The sequence below is a fragment of the Entelurus aequoreus genome, linkage group LG25 (assembly GCF_033978785.1).
Source record: "Entelurus aequoreus isolate RoL-2023_Sb linkage group LG25, RoL_Eaeq_v1.1, whole genome shotgun sequence".
Lineage (NCBI taxonomy): Eukaryota > Metazoa > Chordata > Actinopteri > Syngnathiformes > Syngnathidae > Entelurus > Entelurus aequoreus.
This window is the reverse complement of record NC_084755.1, coordinates 10,431,366-10,451,267: the sequence shown is the minus strand read 5'-3', so window position 1 is coordinate 10,451,267 and position 19,902 is coordinate 10,431,366. Positions and strand designations below refer to the sequence as shown.

Below are 19,902 nucleotides of genomic sequence, written 5' to 3'. Positions count from 1 at the left end.
AGAAATATTATTTGTTACAACATTACGCCCCCCCCCCCCCTCCCTCCCCGTATCATGACTCTTTTTGGACGTCACCTCATCAAAAAATCAACACAAGATGTCAAAACGGCCAAAACTGTCAGGTGCCCAGGGAAGAAAAAAGAAAAGAGGAGGAGAAACGAGAAAAAGACAGAGGTAGCAGGTAGGTAACGTTAGCCTACATGAAATTATTTGTCTGTTACAGAATGTGATAGTAACCTGGCTTTTTAGCATTAAGCTAATGTTACATGATTCGGCAATTGCTAATCAATAAATAGCTAGTTCTGTTTTAACGTCGGGTTAATATTGTGGAGGGGGCTAAATTGTTATGGAAAATAAGAATGTAACGTTAGGTAATTACAGTACTCCCACCTTACATTCCCCAGGGACATTTGTATTAGATCTTTTAAGCAGGTGTTTTTTGTTTACATTGTTATTGCCTTCTAGTTAACTAATGTTTGCCCTGCAGGTAATAGTCACTTTTCCACCCCTTTATATATTAGGTATAGTTGTAAGTGTAGTTGTTAAAGTGCACATCATTAATGTTAATTAAGCAATATTACATGAGAGGGAATGCTGTTTTTTAATTTGAGCACTGCTGTGATTCGGTTAAAGATAATCATAACATAACATTCTCATATAATATATTATACTGTTACTTTGCATTCTGCTATTCAGCATTTCACTGTAATGATGACAATAAATTGATTGTTAGATATTCATTTTTAATTTTTTGTATTCATTTATTTATTCATATTTTTTTTTATCTTGTTAACTATTCTGATTGTTAATTTGCTTTCTTTAAGTAAAAAAAAAAGGTCAAAGACAAAGCTATTCGTTTTTTTGTGAGTATATACACTTCACTGCCGATGTGGGGGGGCGCCACCTAAAATTTTGCCTAGGGCGCCAGATTGGTTAGGGCCGGGCCTGTCTTGACTGAATGAGCGGGTATCGGACACCTCAGGTTCTTTGGACGTATCCTCGCTCATCCATGCGGACTGGACACTGGCCGAAGAGTTGGTGGGCGGCCGAGGGTGGAGTCGGCTCTTTTGGTTGCTTTGTTGGGTCTGCTCCTCCCATTCCAGCAGACGATGGCGTGGAACACCGCAGAGGCCACCACAGTGTACCGTATTTTTCCGCACTATAAGGCGCACCTAATAAACTCAAATTTTCTCAAAAGCTGACAGTGCGCCTTATAATCCGGTGCGCCTTATATATGGACCAATATTGAGCCACAACAGGTCTCGCAACTACGGGATGCGTAACGTAACCCCAGCCTCTACTGTAGCGTCTATTCTATGCGCCTTATAATGCGGTGCGCCTTATATATGAACAACGTTTTAAAATAGGCCATTCATTGAAGGTGCGCCTTATAATCTGTGCGCCTTATAGTGCGGAAAATACGGTATATGTTTTTATTTATTTATTTATTGTTGTTGTTTTACTTTTGTGGCTGTGTGTATAAATGGCTGGTTACATCATCTCTGCCCCTTTAATGTCCTTTGTGTTCTTTGATGTTTCCCTCTTACACACATGTTTATGTGTGCTATGGCTATGAGTTTTTTTTCCCCCTTGGCATCAGTCTGGACACCCTCTCCAGGGGCCCAGGCTTAGACTGAAATTTTTTTTTTCCTCACAATGAAGTCCCAGTGACCAATGAGAAGGCATAAGGGCTTGGTTGCTTTGTTGGGTCTGCTCCTCCCACCCCAGCAGAAGATGGTGTGGAACACCGCAGAGGCCACCACAGTGTATATATATATATTTTTTTTTTTTATTGTTGTTGTTTTACTCTTGTGGCTGTCAGTATAAATGGCTGGTTGCATCATCTCTGCCCCTTTATTGTCTTTAATGTCCTTTGTGTTCTTTGATGTTTCCCTCTTACACATGTTTATGTGTGCTATGGCTATGAGGTTTTTTTCCCTTGGCATCAGTCTGGACCCCCTCTCCAGGGGCCCAGGCTGATATTGATTTTTTTTTTTTCCTCACAATGAAGTCCCAGTGACCAATAAGAAGGCATGAGGGCTTGGTTGCTTTGTTGGGTCTGCTCCTCCCACCCCAGCAGACGATGGCGTGGAACACGGCAGAGGCCACCACAGTGTATATGGGTGTTGAAATGATGTTTTTGTTTGGTTGCTTGTCTATGCATGGTGCAGTCGTGTGTGCGCAATGTATATTATTGGTTGATTATTTTTAGTTTTTTTACTTTTGTAGCAGTATGTAGAAATTGCACTGCGGGAGTGGCAGCTGGTTGCATCAGCTCTGCTCTTTTAATGTCCCTTGTGTTATTTGATGTTTCCCTCTTACAAACTTGTTTATGTGTGCTATGGCTATGAGGTTTTTTCCCCTTGGACCCAGGCCTAGACTGATTTTTTTTTTCTAAAGTACTTCTGATTCTGAAAAAAAATCCCAAGATACAGCCTCAATCAATATGTTGTACTCTTGTCTCTCACAGTGCAGAATTGTTGCTATACAGCTCGTCTTGTGGCTGTTTACTGTACACAAGGGCTTCACTATCATATTAAAGTAGCTTTATAAAGGTAGTAGGGTTCCTTTAAATCTTGAGCGGGTGTACCTAATGTGTCTCGCGAGTCATTGGTCACATGATCTGCATGCTACTGGATCGTAATCTCCTCAATTCTAGACTGACTTTGTGTACTGCTTTGCTTTAAATAAAATGTTGACCTGATTTCATATATGAGTCAGTTGTTGGTGTTGCGGTTTTGTCCACGGGCAGCTTCATGACTTTCTGGGTCTCCAGATTTCCACACCCATATCCCCTGAGGCGACAGCCAGGGTTCCGGCCTCCACGCTCAGCTGGCATAATGAGGAAGCAGGGAGGGGAGACAAGAAATATAATTAATGTGATGAGCTTTTCATCAGTTATTAATGATAACTTTACATAATAAAGGGTTCTGCAGGTATCAGCACATTTGACTCACACCACACTGCAAAAACTGAAATCTAAGTAAGATTAAATATCTCAAATAAGGGTGATGTTTGTTTATTTTCTGTCTGATAAGATAATTATTCTCACTAAGCAGATTTTATGTTAGAGTGTTTTACTTGTTTTAAGGGTTTTGGTCCTAAATGATCTCAGTAAGATATTACAGCTTGTTGCTGAGATTTTATGACCTATATTGAGTAAAACATGCTTGAAACTATTTTTGTCCAAATGTCCAAAACACACCCAGCAATGGTGCTTAGGAAGGCGGGGAAGAAGAGGGGAAAAGGCGGCCAAAATGGTCAAAAGTCCCATTTTTTTCCAAAATACCTCCCCGGGTTCTAGTCCCACGAGTCCAGCCGCACAAGTCCCGGAATGCAAAAAATGTCCAAAACGCACCCAGCAAAGTCCCACAGGAAGTGGGGGAGAAAAGTGAGAAAAGTCATCAAAAGTCCCCCAAAATTTTCAAAATATCTACCCAGGTTCGAGTTCCACAAGTCCCCGCCGCCGGCCCAAAATGTCCATAACACACCCAGCCGAGTCCCACGGGGAGGGGGGGATAAAAGTTGGAAAAGTCAGCAAAAGTCCCAAAAATTTTCAAAATACCTACCCAGGTTCGAGTTGGTACTCGAACCCGGGTGTGATTTTTGAACATTTTACCAACTTTTCTCACTTTTCTGACTTTGACACAATTGTGTCTCATAATTAAAACAAGATGACAGCCAAATGGACTTTTGCTGTTTTATTTTCAATGAAACAATAGAAAATACGTACTCATATAGTACTATAGTTGTTATTAGTGAGAATATACTTATTTTAAGGTATTTTTGGGTTCATTGAGGTTAGCTAATTTGACTTGTTTTGGAAAGTCTTGACAAGCCAAATTTTCAAGTTCTATTGACAGATAATTTTGCTAAGTTCAAATAAAATACCCCTCATTTTTCTATTTTTTTTTCTTGTTTTTGAACACTGACTTTTTGCAGTGCACCCACTGGAACACAAACTGGGCGGTATCAGAACCCTACAACCAAGAGCTGATAATGTTCCTACCAGCCCACAGGCCAAAGAGAAAAAGCATAGGCATTTGAGGGAAGCCCTCAAAACCTGCGGTCACCCCAGCTGGTCGTTTGTTAAAAGTGCATCCAGTTCCAGAAATAACAAGAACAGAATGGATGAGGAGAAATAGAGCGACCCCAATTGGCTCCTCTTTTATCTAACGTTTGCTAATGTGTATTTACGAGTTAGAATGCACAAAAAAAGAGAAGAACGTATGTGTGCTTGTCTCGCTTAAGAATTGTGAATGATAGGCAGATTCCAAAAAAGTGCAGTTCCCCCGTTATGGACAACTGCCACTATATATATATATGTATCATAAAAATATGCAGAAAGACTCAAAATAATAATAACGTTATCTGAAATAATAATAAAGTTATGGTAAGTGCCATTTTGCATAACATAAATAAATATAAATAATGCACAAAACAGAACCTATACAGGGTTTCCCCTAGATTGCCACTATATACGTGGCGGTGGGGGCGTGGCCAATATGACATCATATATATGACGTGATCATTTTGAATAGCAATGATGCATATATGTTCTTTAAAAAGGCGAAACAGATGTTTTATGTATATGTAAAAAAAAATGTGTGGTATTAGTTATTAATATTACCGTCAAAAATGAAATAATAAAGTTATGGTAAGTGCCATTTTAATATAAATAATGCACAAAACAGAACTTATACAGGGTCTCCCCTAGATTGCCACAATATACGTGACGGTGGGGGCGTGGCCAATATGACATCATATATATGACGTGTTAATTTTGGTTAGCAATGATGCATATATATGTTCTTTAAAAGGCGAAACAAATGTTTTATGTATATGTAAAAACAAATTAGTGGTATTAGTTATTAATATTACCATGAAAAATGAAATAATAATAAAGTTATGGTAAGTGCCATTTTGCATAACAGGAATAAATATAAATAATACAAATAATGCACAAAATAGAACCTATACAGGGTTTCCCCTAGATTGACACTATAGACGTGGCGGTGGGGGCGTGGCCAATATGACATCATATGTATGACGTGATCATTTTGAATAGCAATGATGCATATATGTTCTTTAAAAAGGCGAAACAAATGTTTTATGTGTATGTAAAAACAAATGAGTGGTATTAGTTATTAATATTACCATGAAAAATTTTATACTAATAAAGTTATGGAAAGTACCATTTTGCATAACATGAATAAATATAAATAATGCACAAAACATAACCTATACAGGGTTTCCCCTAGATTGCCACTATATACAGTACATGGCGGTGGAGGCGTGGCCAATATGACATCATATATATCAGTGGTGCCCAACCACCGGGCCTTCTTTTTTTTTTTTTTAATTAAACCAACATAAAAAACACAATATATACATTATATATCAATATAGATCAATACAGTCTGCAGGGATACAGTCCGTAAGCACACATGATTGTATTTCTTTATGAAAAATAAAATAAAATATATCAACTACAGGCTTCCCAAATGCTGTAATAAATTAAGATTAAAGATTAAAGTACCAATGATTGTCACACACACACTAGATGTGGTGAAATTTGTCCTCTGCATTAAGCATGATGAGTTGACTTGAAACTGTTTAATGTTGCACTTTTTATATGTAGAAGAAAAGTTTTGTCATTTTATTTAATCTGAGCAACACCTTGAGGCAGTTTAATGTTGATTAACGTGGGCAGAATTATTATAGTGTTCCCAATGTTAAAAGGATAAAGCCATTGTTTACAAATTTGGTAAATAAATAACCCAAAAATGTATATTTTGTTGTTTTCTTACTGTACCAAAAATTAACCGAACCGTGACCTCTAAACCGAGGTACGTACCGAACCAAAATGTTTGTGTACCGTTACACCCCTATGCAATACATTTTAAAGGTGCAATATACACATGACATCTTTCATATAATCGACAGTATTACCGTTTTTCTTCATTTTTTAAATTTAGTTTCATAACATGGTCACTACTGCCTAGTTTCTCTTGTTATATTCTTATTTTTACTGTTATATTTTTATTGTTACGTTTTATTTTTATTCTTATTTTTTCTATTTTATTTCTATTTATTTATTTATTATTTACTTTTTTAAATTCTATCTCAATTCTGTACAGTGCTGCTGGAATTTAGATTTTCCTGAGGGAACTCTCCTGAAGGAATCAATAAAGTACTATCTATCTATCTATCTATATTATGCTTATAACTAGAGATTATTATCGGTATCGTTTTTTTTTTGTTTTTGTTTTTGTTTTTTTGTTTTTTACACACTCATTCACACTCATTCACACAAAAGGGTTGTTCCTTTCTGTTATTAATATTCTGGTTCCTACATTATATATCAATATATATCAATACAGTCTGCAAGGGATACAGTCCGTAAGCACACATGATTGTGCTGGTCCACTAATAGTACTAACCTTTAACAGTTAATTTTACTCATTTTCATTAATTACTAGTTTCAATGTAACTGTTTTTATATTGTTTTACTTTCTTTTTTATTCAAGAAAATGTTTTTAATTTATTTATCTTATTTTATTTTTTTATTTTTTATTTTTTAAAGTACCTTATCTTCACCATACCTGGTTGTCCAAATTAGGCATAATTATGTGTTAATTCCACGACTGCATATATCGGTTGATATCGGTATCGGTTGATATCGGTATCGGTAATTAAAGAGTTGGACAATATCGGAATATCGGATATCGGCAAAAAGCCATTATCGGACATCCCTACTTATAACAATACGTAATGTGCTCACTCCTCCTGCCTGTTTTTATTGATAACCCCCCCCACAATAATAATACTGAAATAAACTAACAAAAAACAGTGTATTCTTATTTTTATTCTTATTGTTACGTTTTATTTTTATTATTATTTTTTCTATTTTATTTCCATTTATTTATTTTTTAAATTCTATCTCAATTCTGTACAGTGCTGCTGGAATTTAAATTTTCTTGAGGGAACTCTCCTGAAGGAATCAATAAAGTACTATCTATGTATCTATCTATTTTATGCTTATAACATACGTGTCATACATTTAATGTGCTCACTCCTCCTGCCTGTTTTTATTGATAACCCCCCACAATAATAATACTGAAATAAACTAACAAAAAACAGTGCAATTAACAGTGCAATACATTTTAAAGGTGCAATATACACATGACATATTTCATATAATCGACAGTATTACCGTTTTTCTTCATTTATTTTTTTCATTTTCATAACATGGTCACTACTGCCTAGTTTCTCTTGTTATATTCTTATTTTTACTGTTATATTTTTATTGTTATTGTTACGTTTTATTTTTATTCTTATTTTTTCCATTTTATTTCCATTTATCATGTATTTATTTATTTATTTATTATTTACTCATATCTTAATTCTGTACAGTGCTGCTGGAATTTTAATTTTCCTGAGGGAACTGTCCTGAAGGAATCAATAAAGTACTATCTATCTATCTATCTATCTATCTATCTATCTATCTATCTATCTATCTATCTATCTATCTATCTATCTATCTATCTATCTATCTGTCTATCTATCCATCTATCTGTCTATTCCAGAATAGAAATACATTGAAAGACTTAAAATAATGCACAAAAAATATAAAACACACAAGCACATGCAACACACAATTAAATTGATCACTTCTCCCACAAGTTGCTAATGCCAGCCCCGAGCATAATAGAAATAAATCACATAAAATGATTTTAAATAAGGTAACTCACCCCAGAGGCTCCAGCTTGATGACGCAGTGTGCATAAAGTCTTTGGAGGCCGACATGGGATGTGCACCTGAAGTTTGGCAAGAACCATAAATTGATTAAAAAAATAGGTTAAATACATAAAAGTAAGATAAGACCTCATGTCACCTTGACGGTACAATCAGAGGAGCAGGTGTAGAGGCTTCCAGGTGACTTATGAATGCCGGTTATCATAGCGGTGTGCCCCACATTGAGGTGCGCTGTGGACTTCAATAGGCCGTCCCGCATGGCGAAGGAATGCAGCGTGCCCCTGTGGTCTCCTCCCCACACCTCACTGTCACTGTAGCTCATGGAACGCAAGTAAGCATTCAGCTGGAAGACAGAGGAGTCTATTTTTGGCCATCTTGCACAGGAGTCTTGTCACTCATGTCGCGTGCTTGTACCTACCCGGACTTTGTTCAAGGTTTTGTCCGCCCGGCGGTCATAGACGGCCACAGTGCAGTCCTTACCCGCAGAGACAATGTATTTGTCGTCAGCCGCCAGACACATGACTGCGTTGGTATGGAGACGGAGGCTTTTCAGGCACGTAAAAGCAGCTATGGGAAAGAAAAAATTAAAACAATTGCAAAAAAGCGCCTTATATCTCCCTGAGAGAGCATGAGGAAGTTGAGGTGGGGAGGGGGGGTTGGGTGTAGCGGGGGGTGTATATTGTAGCATCCCGGAAGAGTTAGTGCTGCAAGGGGTTCTGGGTATTTCTTTATGTTGTGTTACGGTGAGGATGTTCTCCCGAAATGTGTTTGTCATTCTTGTTTGGTGTGGGTTCTGTGGAAAGATGCAGATATGTTTAAGAGTTCTTTCTTTTTACATGTTTAGAGTAGCTAGTACTTTTCCTTTGTTTATTCTACCAGTCTCTCTTTGTCTTCAGATTGTCTGTTTAGTGTCTTACGTTGGAATGTGAAGACCTCCCCCACTAGTTCCTTATCAGTGGTGCGAAGGGGAGACGGGGGTTTTCTTAGTGTGAAAAGAGTGGGCTTTTCCCTTGGAATGCCAGATCAACTAGAGCAGCCGATATGAATGTATTGGTTAAGCTGATCTCCTAAAGCTTTGGTATAAACTTGAAAATATTCAAATTCTGTCTTGATGGTCCTTCTTACTCAGCATATATGTCATCGAAAGAACTTGGGATTGACCAGTAACTTAGATTCCCTGGGAGGAAGAGCTGGTCTGACCATACTTGCCAACCCTCCCGTTTTTAGCGGGAGAATCCCGGTATTCAGCGCCTCTCCCGACAACCTCCCGACAGAGATTTTCTCCCGACAAACTCCCGGTATTCAGCCGGAGTCTCAGGTCCGCTCAATGCGGAACTGAGACTGAGTGGGGACAGCCTGTTCTCACGTCCGCTTTCCCACGATATAAACAGCTTGCCTGCCCAATGACGTCATAACATCTAGGGCTTTTAGAGAGTAGAGTGCACAACTGCGCACACAACAAGGAGACGAAGCAGAACAACGAGGAAATTACAGACATGGCGACGCCGTCGACGAGCAAGATGAAGAAATACGCTTGCAAGTTCCAAAACGAATGGAAACAAGAATTTCAGTTCATCCAGGACAGTTTGAAGGGGAAGGTGTATGTTGCCTGTAAATTTTGTAGACAGACTTCTCCATTGAACACGGTGGCCGAAATGATATACTCATCATGAACGGAGAAGTTAAACAGGACAATACTGCCATCTAATGGATAGCCACTGGAACACTGAAATTCAAGTATTAATTTTATGTAAATATATATATATATATATATATATATATATATATATATATATATATATATATATATATATATATATATATATATATATATATATATATATATATATATATATATAGCTAGAATTCACTGAAAGTCAAGTATTTCATACATATATATATATATGTATACATATATATATATATATATATATGTATACATATATATATATATATATATATATATATATATATATATATATATATATATATATATATATATATATATATATATATATACATATATATATATATATATATATACATATATATATATATATATATATATATATATATATATATATATATATATATATATATATATATATATATATATATATATATATATATATATATTAGGGCTGCAACAACTAATCGATTATAAAAATAGTTGCTGATTAATTTAGTCATCGATTCGTTGGATCTATGCTATGCGCATGCGCAGAGGCTTTTTAAAAAAAAAATATATATATATATATTTTTTTTATTTTTTATTTTTTTAAATAAACCTTTATTTATAAACTGCAACATGTACAAACAGCTGAGAAACAATAATCAAAATAAGTATGGTGCCAGTATGCTGTTTTTTTTCCAATAAAATACTGGAAAGGATAGAAATGTAGTTTGTCTCTTTTATCCGATTATTATTCGATCAATCGAAGTAATAATCGACAGATTAATCGATTATCAAATTAATCGTTAGTTGCAGCCCTAATATATATATATATATATATATATATATATATATATATATATATATATATATATATATATATATATATATATATATATATATATGAAATACTCGAGTTGGTGAATTCTAGCTGTAAATAACCACGCCCCCAACCACGCCCCCCGCCCCCAACCACCCCCTACCCCCCACCTCCCGATATTGGAGGTCTCAGGGTTGGCAAGTATGGGTCTGACGCAACAGTTTACAGTGTGGCGCATATTTGTAACAGTGTTAAAGTTGTTTATACGTCCACCCTCAGTGTGACCTGTATGGCTGTTGACCAAGTATGCGTTGCATTCACTTGCACGCAAAGGCAGCGCCTTTAAGGTTTATTGGTGCTCTGTATTTCTCCCTACGTCCGTGTACACAGCGGCGTTTTAAAAAGTCATAAATTTTACTTTTTGAAACCAATACCGATTATTTTGAAACAGATACCGATAATTTCCGATATTACATGTAAAAGCATTTATCGGCCGATAATATCGGCAGTCCGATATTATCGGACATCTCTAGTCAAAGAGCAGTAACATACAAAAAATGGTTTGATTTTGATTTGAAATAACATATAACAAAAATATACATTCCCAGTAAGCAGAAACAGAAAAAGATACTAAAAGTGATATTTTTTCATTTTCTGACATCGGACGTTCTTATTTTATACATGTATAAAATAAGAGTAGCAATAAGTGTAAACTGGGATAGTTATTATGGTGCCCATGTGCCTTGCTAAAATGTATTTGGAGTCCTACACAAAAATTATTTTAGACATGGCACAACAAAGACTGACATCTATAGAAATATCTCCACGCATTTCGCATAAAAGTGGTCAGTCTTTGTGGGTCCGTGTACCTTCCGTTCATTCTATTTCCAATTCTTAAACGCAAATAAAAAAAACTAACTTAGGGGCGTTTTTCGATTTTTATTATACACTACCGTTCAAAAGTTTGGGGTCACCCAAACAATTTTGTGTTTGAGCCTTCATTTCTAAGAACAAGAATAGACTGTCGAGTTTCAGATGAAAGTTCTCTTTTTCTGGCCATTTTGAGCGTTTAACTGACCCCACAAATGTGATGCTCCAGAAACTCCATCTGCTCAAAGGAAGGTCAGTTTTGTGGCTTCTGTAACGAGCTAAACTGTTTTCAGATGTGTGAACATGATTGCACAAGGGTTTTCTAATCATCAATTAGCATTCTGAGCCAATGAGCAAACACATTGTACCATTAGAACACTGGAGTGATAGTTGCTGGAAATGGGCCTCTATACACCTATGTAGATATTGCACCAAAAACCAGACATTTGCAGCTAGAATAGTCATTTGCCACATTAGCAATGTATAGAGTGTATTTCTTTAAAGTTAAGACTAGTTTAAAGTTATCTTCATTGAAAAGTACAGTGCTTTTCCTTCAAAAATAAGGACATTTCAATGTGACCCCAAACTTTTGAACGGTAGTGTATATGGCAGATTTTAAAACGAACAAAAATGGTTGATTTTCATTAAAATATTGCCATAAAATTGGATGTTGTGCTTTTTTCCTTTTATGGATTTGTATTTTTCCAGAGAAACATAAAAATCGAATATACTGTACGTTCATCCAAAATGCAAAAATGCGTGTTTATCTGTGTGATGACAAATTGAACCGGAAGCAGTATTTTAGCTTTTCCTTTGCGTTTAGCGTGTTTTTAGCATAACGCTGACACCTTTGTTCAGCAAGAGTCCTATTGTCGTTTGAAAAAAGTGTCATTAAATCATTTGTTTCAGACATCTCTAATAATAACACTTATATAAGGCTTTACATTTTTGCGGCTCCAGTCAGATCTTTTTTTTTGTATTGTTGGTCCAGTATGGCTCTTCCCACATTTTGGGTTGCCGACCCCTGGGTTAAACCGACAAAACAATCAAAATGTAACCTTTTACCATGCAAAATTTGCACTCTTATTGACTTACGCTTGTGTAAAACTGCACTTCAAATGGTGACATTGTCCAAAATGGGCACTCCCTCCACGAAGTCTCAGTATGATGGAGTGCAGTCCTACACAAGTTGGCGGGATTGTCTTGATATAGCGCCACTGTGTCCCTAATGAAAAGGCCAGGAAGTGTCTGTAAAGCGTCTCACCTCTCGGGTCGTAAACGCTGACCCTTTCGTCAAACGTGCCAGCCAGCAGGACATCTGGCAAACAGGTCAAACACAGCACAGCACCTCCAGCCTTGATCAATCCCTTTTCGGCGCCGGACGCCTGCAGGTCCCACAGCCGCACCGTGCTGTCGAACCCTCCCGAGGCCAGCAGCGGTCCCTGAGATGCCAGACACCAGACCCATCCTTGATGGGTGCTGAAGTTGCGGGACCCGAGCAAGGTGTGCAGCAGCACGCTGCTCGAGTCCGCGTGCAGTTTCCAAAGATTGACGTTCCGATCTCTGGAGCCTGTGGCGCAGAGCGTCCCGTCGCCACCTAACAAGAGGACGGAGTTGACCTGGGCAATGTGGCCTGCGAGCAGGGTGAGGCGCTCAAGTGCTGGGGGTGGGCTTGAACTTCTTGGTGGTTGATGCTGAATGATTTCTCCATTACCCGGCTGTGCCTGTTGATGATCAAGAGCGCCATCGTGGCCCTCAAATAAAGCATCTTCTTCTGGGTTATCCCCTAATCTCTGCTCCAGCTCGCCAACGAGCTCACCAACCAACCGTTCGTCAACGCCCTGTGCATCTCTCCCTGGCTCCATCTCTACTCGTCCCTGGTCACCCTGGTCTTCCTCCTCGGCGGCTTGGTGATGTCTGAGGTCATGCTGTGCCATGTCGGTCCAGCAGGTAATCAGTTGTTCCATCTCCAAACAAGCGGTGGGCCAGTCAAAGTCCTCCCTCCGCCCCACAGGAAAGTTGACTTTTGAGCCAATCAGTCTGCGCGCCCGCAGCTGCCAGGCAGTGCTGTCCTTGCCGACGTTACGCAAAGCGGAACAGACCTGAACGGAGACCACATTACTACAGCATGGAGCTTCTGGACACTTGATCTTTTTGATGCATTAACCAATGAGTCAGAGGCCCATGCAACTCACCTTGGGCAGGACAGAGATGACACAGTGAGCAGGAAGGTGTGAGGCAATATAGGTCACCATCTCCCACGGCAACGACAACAAGCCACTGGCCTCAGGAGGAGAGGGGTCAACATCTGGTTGACATGCCAGGTCACCTTCCGGAAGACTAAGGAGACATTGTGTTAAACAGGGTGATTCAAAAAGAATACGCCAAAATTATGACTCAATATTTCAAAAATGAAAAACAATAGAAAATCTAGCTTGAACACATGTGTTGTACATAACTTTGAGTATCTATTTAATGCTTCTTTTTTTTATTTTTTTTTCTTTATATGTCAAAATGAAAAACAATAGAAAATCTAGCTTGAACATATGTGTTGACCATAACTATGAGTATTTATTTAATGCTTTTTTTTTTTTAAATTCCTTTATATGTCAAAATGAAAAACAATAGAAAATCGAGCTTGAACACATGTGTTGTACATAACTTTGAGTATCTATTTAATGCTCTTTTTAAATTTTTTAATTTTTTTTTTTTTTTTTTTAAATTCCTTTATATGTCAAAATGAAAAACAATAGAAAATCTAGCTTGAACACATGTATTGCATTGTTATGGTATTGCTGTGTATTGTTTTGTTGGATTGCTAAATTTAAAAAAAATAAAAATTGAAAAAAAAGTAATAATTTTTTAAAAAATTAATAATTTTTTAAAAAATTAATAATTTTTTAAAAAATTAATGATGTTAAAAAAAATTAATAATTTTTAAAAAAAATTATAATTTTTAAAAAAATTACTGATTTAAATTTTTTTTAATAATTTTTAAAAAAATTAATAATTAAAAAAAAAATTAATACATTTAAAAAAATGTATCCATCCATCCACCTTCTTCCGCTTATCCGAGGTCGGGTCGCGGGGGCAGCAGCCTAAGGAGGGAAACCCAGACTTCCCTCTCCCCAGCCACTTCGTCCAGCTCTTCCCGGGGGATCCCGAGGCGTTCCCAGGCCAGCCAGATCTCAAACTCAAACTCAAAACTCTAATTGAATAGTAACTGAATGGGGCGGTATAGCCGCCTTGAGGGTTAAGTTAAAAGTACCAATGAATGTCACACACACACTAGGTGTGGCGAAATTTGTCCTCTGCATTTGACCCATCCCCTCGTTCACCCCCTGGGAGGTGAGGGGAGCAGTGAGCAGCAGCGGTAGCCGCGCCCGGGAATCATTTTTGGTGATTTAACCCCCAATTCCAACCCTTGATGCTGAGTGCCAAGCAGGGAGGTAATGGCTCCCATTTTTATAGTCTTTGGTATGACTCGGCCGGGGTTTGAACTCACAAGCTACCGATCTCAGGGCGGACACTCTAACCACTAGACCACTGCGTAGGTTCCAGGTTCGATCCCAGCTTCTGCCATCCTAGTCACTGCCGTTGTGTCCTTGGGCAAGACACTTTACCCACCTGCTCCCAGTGCCACCGACATTGGTTTAAATTAGGGCTGCAACTAACAACTAATTTGATAATCGATTAATCTGTCGATTATTACTCCGATTAATCGATTAATAATCGGATAAAAGAGACAAACTACATTTCTATCCTTTCCAGTATTTTATTGAAAAAAAAAACAGCTAGGCCACTGCGTAGGTTCCAGGTTTGAACCACTAGGTGGCCTAGGTTTGAACCACTAGGCCACTGCGTAGGTTCCAGGTTTGATCCCAGCTTCTGCCATCCTAGTCACTGCCGTTGTGTCCTTGGGCAAGACACTTGACCCACCTGCTCCCAGATAATCGATTAATCTGTCGATTATTACTCCAATTAATCGATTAATAATCGGATAAAAGAGACAAACTACATTTCTATCCTTTCCAGTATTTTATTGGAAAAAAACAGCTAGGCCACTGCGTAGGTTCCAGGTTTGAACCACTAGGTGGCCTACGTTTGAACTACTAGGCCACTGCGTAGGTTCCAGGTTTGAACCACTAGGTGGCCTAGGTTTAAACTACTAGGCCACTGCGTAGGTTACAGATTTGATCCCAGCTTCTGCCATCCTAGTCACTGCCTTAGTGTCCTTGGGCAAGACACTTTACCCACCTGCTCCCATATTATCGATTAATCTGTCGATTATTACTCCGATTAATCGATTAATAATCGGATAAAAGAGACAATCTAAATTTCTATCCTTTACAGTATTTTATTGAAAAAAAACAGCTAGGCCACTGCGTAGGTTCCAGGTTTGAACCACTAGGTGGCTTAGGTTTGAACCACTAGGCCACTGCGTAGGTTACAGATTTGATCCCAGCTTCTGCCATCCTAGTCACTGCCGTTGTGTCCTTGGGCAAGACACTTTACCCACCTGCTCCCAGATAATCGATTAATCTGTCGATTATTACTCCGATTAATCGATTAATAATCGGATAGAAGAGACAAACTAAATTTCTATCCTTTCCAGTATTTTATTGAAAAAAAACAGCTAGGCCACTGCGTAGGTTCCAGGTTTGAACCACTAGGTGGCCTAGGTTTGAACGATAAAAGAGACAAACTAAATTTCTATCCTTTCCAGTATTTTATTGAAAAAAAACAGCTAGGCCACTGCGTAGGTTCCAGGTTTGAACCACTAGGTGGCCTAGGTTTGAACCACTAGGCCACTGCGTAGGTTCCAGGTTTGAACCATTAGGTGGCCTAGGTTTGAACTACTAGGCCACTGCGTAGGTTCCAGGTTTGAACCACTAGGTGGCCTAGGTTTGAACCACTAGGCCACTGCGTAGGTTCCAGGTTTGATCCCAGCTTCTGCCATCCCAGTCACTGCCGTTGTGTCCTTGGGCAAGACACTTTACCCACCTGCTCCCAGTGCCACCGACATTGGTTTAAATTAGGGCTGCAACTAACAACTCATTTGATAATCGATTAATCTGTCGATTATTACTCAGATTAATCGATTAATAATCGGATAAAAGAGACAAACTACATTTCTATCCTTTCCAGTATTTTATTGGAAAAAAACAGCTAGGCCACTGCGTAGGTTCCAGGTTTGAACCACTAGGTGGCCTAGGTTTGAACCACTAGGCCACTGTGTAGGTTCCAGGTTTGATCCCAGCTTCTGCCATCCTAGTCACTGCCGTTGTGTCCTTGGGCAAGACACTTGACCCACCTGCTCCCAGATAATCGATTAATCTGTCGATTATTACTCCAATTAATCGATTAATAATCGGATAAAAGAGACAAACTAAATTTCTATCTTTTCCAGTATTTTATTGGGGAAAAAAACAGCTGGGCCACTGCGTAGGTTCCAGGTTTGAACCACTAGGTAGCCTAGGTTTGAACCACTAGGCCACTGCGTAGGTTCCAGGTTTGAACCACTATGTGGCCTAGGTTTGAACCACTAGGCCACTGCGTAGGTTCCAGGTTTGATCCTAGCTTCTGCCATCCTAGTCACTGCCTTAGTGTCCTTGGGCAAGACACTTTACCCACCTGCTCCCATATTATCGATTAATCTGTCGATTATTACTCCGATTAATCGATTAATAATCGGATAAAAGAGACAATCTAAATTTCTATCCTTTACAGTATTTTATTGAAAAAAAACAGCTAGGCCACTGCGTAGGTTCCAGGTTTGAACCACTAGGTGGCCTAGGTTTGAACCACTAGGCCACTGCGTAGGTTCCAGGTTTGATCCCAGCTTCTGCCATCCTAGTCACTGCCGTTGTGTCCTTGGGCAAGACACTTTACCCACCTGCTCCCAGATAATCGATTAATCTGTCGATTATTACTCCGATTAATCGATTAATAATCGGATAAAAGAGACAAACTAAATTTCTATCCTTTCCAGTATTTTATTGGGAAAAAAAACAGCTAGGCCACTGCGTAGGTTCCAGGTTTGAACCACTAGGCTACTGCGTAGGTTCCAGGTTTGATCCCAGCTTCTGTCATCCTAGTCACTGTCGTTGTGTCCTTGGGCAAGACACTTTACCCACCTGCTCCCATATGATCGATTAATCTGTTGATTATTACTCCGATTAATCGATTAATAATCGGATAAAAGAGACAAAATACATTTCTATCCTTTCCAGTATTTTATTGAAAAAAAACAGCTAGGCCACTGCGTAGGTTCCAGGTTTGAACCACTAGGTGGCCTAGGTTTGAACCACTAGGCTACTGCGTAGGTTCCAGGTTTGATCCCAGCTTCTGCCATCCTAGTCACTGCCGTTGTGTCCTTGGGCAAGACACTTTACCCACCTGCTCCCAGTGCCACCGACATTGGTTTAAATTAGGGCTGCAACTAACAACTAATTTGATAATCGATTAATACTCAGATTAATCGATTAATAATCGGATAAAAGAGACAAACTACATTTCTATCCTTTCCAGTATTTTATTGAAAAAAAACAGCATACTGGCACCATACTGATTTTGATTATTGTTTCTCAGCTGTTTGTACATGTTGCAGTTTATAAATAAAGGTTTATTAAAAAAATAAAAAACAAGTAGCCTCTGCGCATAGCATAGATCCAACGAATCAATGACTAAATTAATCGCCAACTATTTTTATAATCGATTTTAATCGATTAGTTGTTGCAGCTCTAGTTTAAATGTAACATATATTGGGTTTCACTACGTAAAGCAATGCGGACGCTGTATCGATCCGTTGTGGTGAAGAAGGAGCTGAGCCGGAAGGCAAAGCTCTCAATTTACCGGCCGATCTACGATCCTATCCTCACCTATGGTCACGAGCTTTGGGTTATGACCGAAAGGACAAGATCACGGGTACAAGCGGCCGAAATGAGTTTCCTCCGCCGGGTGGCGGGGCTCTACCTTAGAGATAGGGTGAGAAGCTCAAAGTAAAACCGCTGCTCCTCCACATCGTGAGGAGCCAGATGAGGTGGTTCGGGCATCTGGTCAGGATGCACGTCCGACCGGCAGGAGGCCAAGGGGAAGACCCAGGACACGTTGGGAAGACTATCTCTCCCGGCTGGCCTGGGAACGCCTCAGAATCCCCTGGGAGGAGCTGGACGAAGTGGCTGGGGAGAAGGAAGTCTGGGCTTCCCTGCTTAGGCTGCTGCCCCCACGACCCGACCTCGGATAAGCGGAAGAAGATGGATGGATGGACTATGTAAAGCGCTTTGAGTCACTAGAGAAAAGCACTATATAAATATAATTAAATTCACAATAAATGTGATGATTTTGGCGTTTGTTTGTTTTGAATCACTCTGTATTATACGGACAACATTATAATTACAATTCTAAGTAGTCTTACCTTTGCATCTCTGGACCATAGGCATCCTGATACAGTCCACTTTGTTCGCCACCATCGCCTTTGTCCATCCTTACTTCATCTGCCGCAGAGTGAGCATTAAAGTCGTGTCCTTCATGGCGAGTAGGCTACCTTCATCTGGCGTCTAAAGCAAACTAACTGCATGTTTGACACACATTGCTAGCTTTCAAAGCTAACAGCAACGGGGGATGTTACGAAAGTCCATTCATACTTCCACGGAGTAAACTTGGAAGCGGACATCTATTTACAGTAGATGTTTATGTGCGAAACTACTACTTATAAAGCATATGGCCATATAGTGTACATGGATACGCAAACTGTATTTACGTAGACATCGCAGTTGTTGACATCCAACTGAACACGGCAGTTGTACAAGCAAAATACAACACCTACTTCCGGCAGCACTGACGTCATCAAAATGTTGCACAAGCAACTTTTTTTATTTTTTTATTTGATAAAACTTTATTTATAAATTGCAACATTTACAAACAATTGAGAAATAATAATAATCAAAATAAGTACAAAAACAGTACAAACCAGCGCCAGGGGGTTGTAAACTCAATAAAGTAACTAAAATAGAATACATATATATATATATATATGTATATATATATATATATATATATATATATATATATATATATATATATATATATATATATATATATATATATATATATATATATATATATATATATATATATATATATATATATATATATATATATATTAGGGCTGTGAATCTTTGGGTGTCCCACAATTCGATTCAATATCGATTCTTGGGGTCAAGATTCGATTCAAAAACGATTTTTTTTCCCGATTCAAAAGGATTCTCTATTCATTCAATACATAGATTTCAGCAGGATCTACCCCAGTCTGCTGACATGCAAGCAGAGTAGTAGATTTTTGTAAAAAGCTTTTATAATTGTAAAGTACAATGTTTTATCAACTGATTGCAATAATGTAAACTATTAAATGAACCAAAAATATGACTTATTTTATCTTTGTGAAAATATTGGACACAGTGTGTTGTCAAGCTTAATTATGAGATGTGATGCAAGTGCAAGCCACTGTGACACTATTGTTTTTTTTATAAATGTCTAATGATAATGTCAATGAGGGATTTTTAATCACTGCTATGTTGAAATTGTAACTAATATTGATACTGTTGTTGATATTATTCATTTTTGTTTTACTACTTTTGGTTTGTTCTGTGTCGTGTTTGTGTCTCCTCTCAATTGCTCTGTTTATTGCTGGGTCGGGTTTGGTTTTGGAATTGGATTGCATTGTTATGGTATCGCTGTGTATTGTTTTGTTGGATTGATTCATTTAAAAATAATAATAATA

At 38.3% G+C, this 19,902-nt stretch overlaps 1 protein-coding gene across 1 annotated transcript; it reads right to left on the bottom strand.

Moving 5' to 3' along the window:
- Window positions 1–61: 61 nt before the first annotated feature.
- Window positions 62–18,941, bottom strand: LOC133642227 (F-box/WD repeat-containing protein 9-like). Its single transcript, XM_062036313.1, has 7 exons — window positions 18,538–18,941; window positions 13,316–13,460; window positions 12,385–13,222; window positions 8,177–8,325; window positions 7,898–8,101; window positions 7,755–7,820; window positions 62–2,832 (listed from the first exon to the last, which is right to left on the bottom strand). The coding sequence occupies exons 1-7, from the start codon at window positions 18,603–18,605 to the stop codon at window positions 2,755–2,757; spliced, it is 1,548 nt and encodes a 515-aa protein (XP_061892297.1). The 5' UTR covers window positions 18,606–18,941; the 3' UTR covers window positions 62–2,754.
- Between the last annotated feature and the right edge of the window lie 961 nt (window positions 18,942–19,902).

What these genes read in the sequence shown, in the direction of transcription:
- LOC133642227 (XM_062036313.1), bottom strand. Translation starts at nt 18,605, where the DNA reads ATGGACAAAGGCGATGGTGGCGAACAAAGTGGACTGTATCAGGATGCC. An exon ending in AAACCTTGAACAAAGTCCGG is followed by an intron (nt 8,102 to 8,176) that starts GTAGGTACAAGC and finishes TCTGTCTTCCAG; the next exon opens with CTGAATGCTTACTTGCGTTC. An exon ending in CCTCTGATTGTACCGTCAAG is followed by an intron (nt 7,821 to 7,897) that starts GTGACATGAGGT and finishes GCCAAACTTCAG; the next exon opens with GTGCACATCCCATGTCGGCC.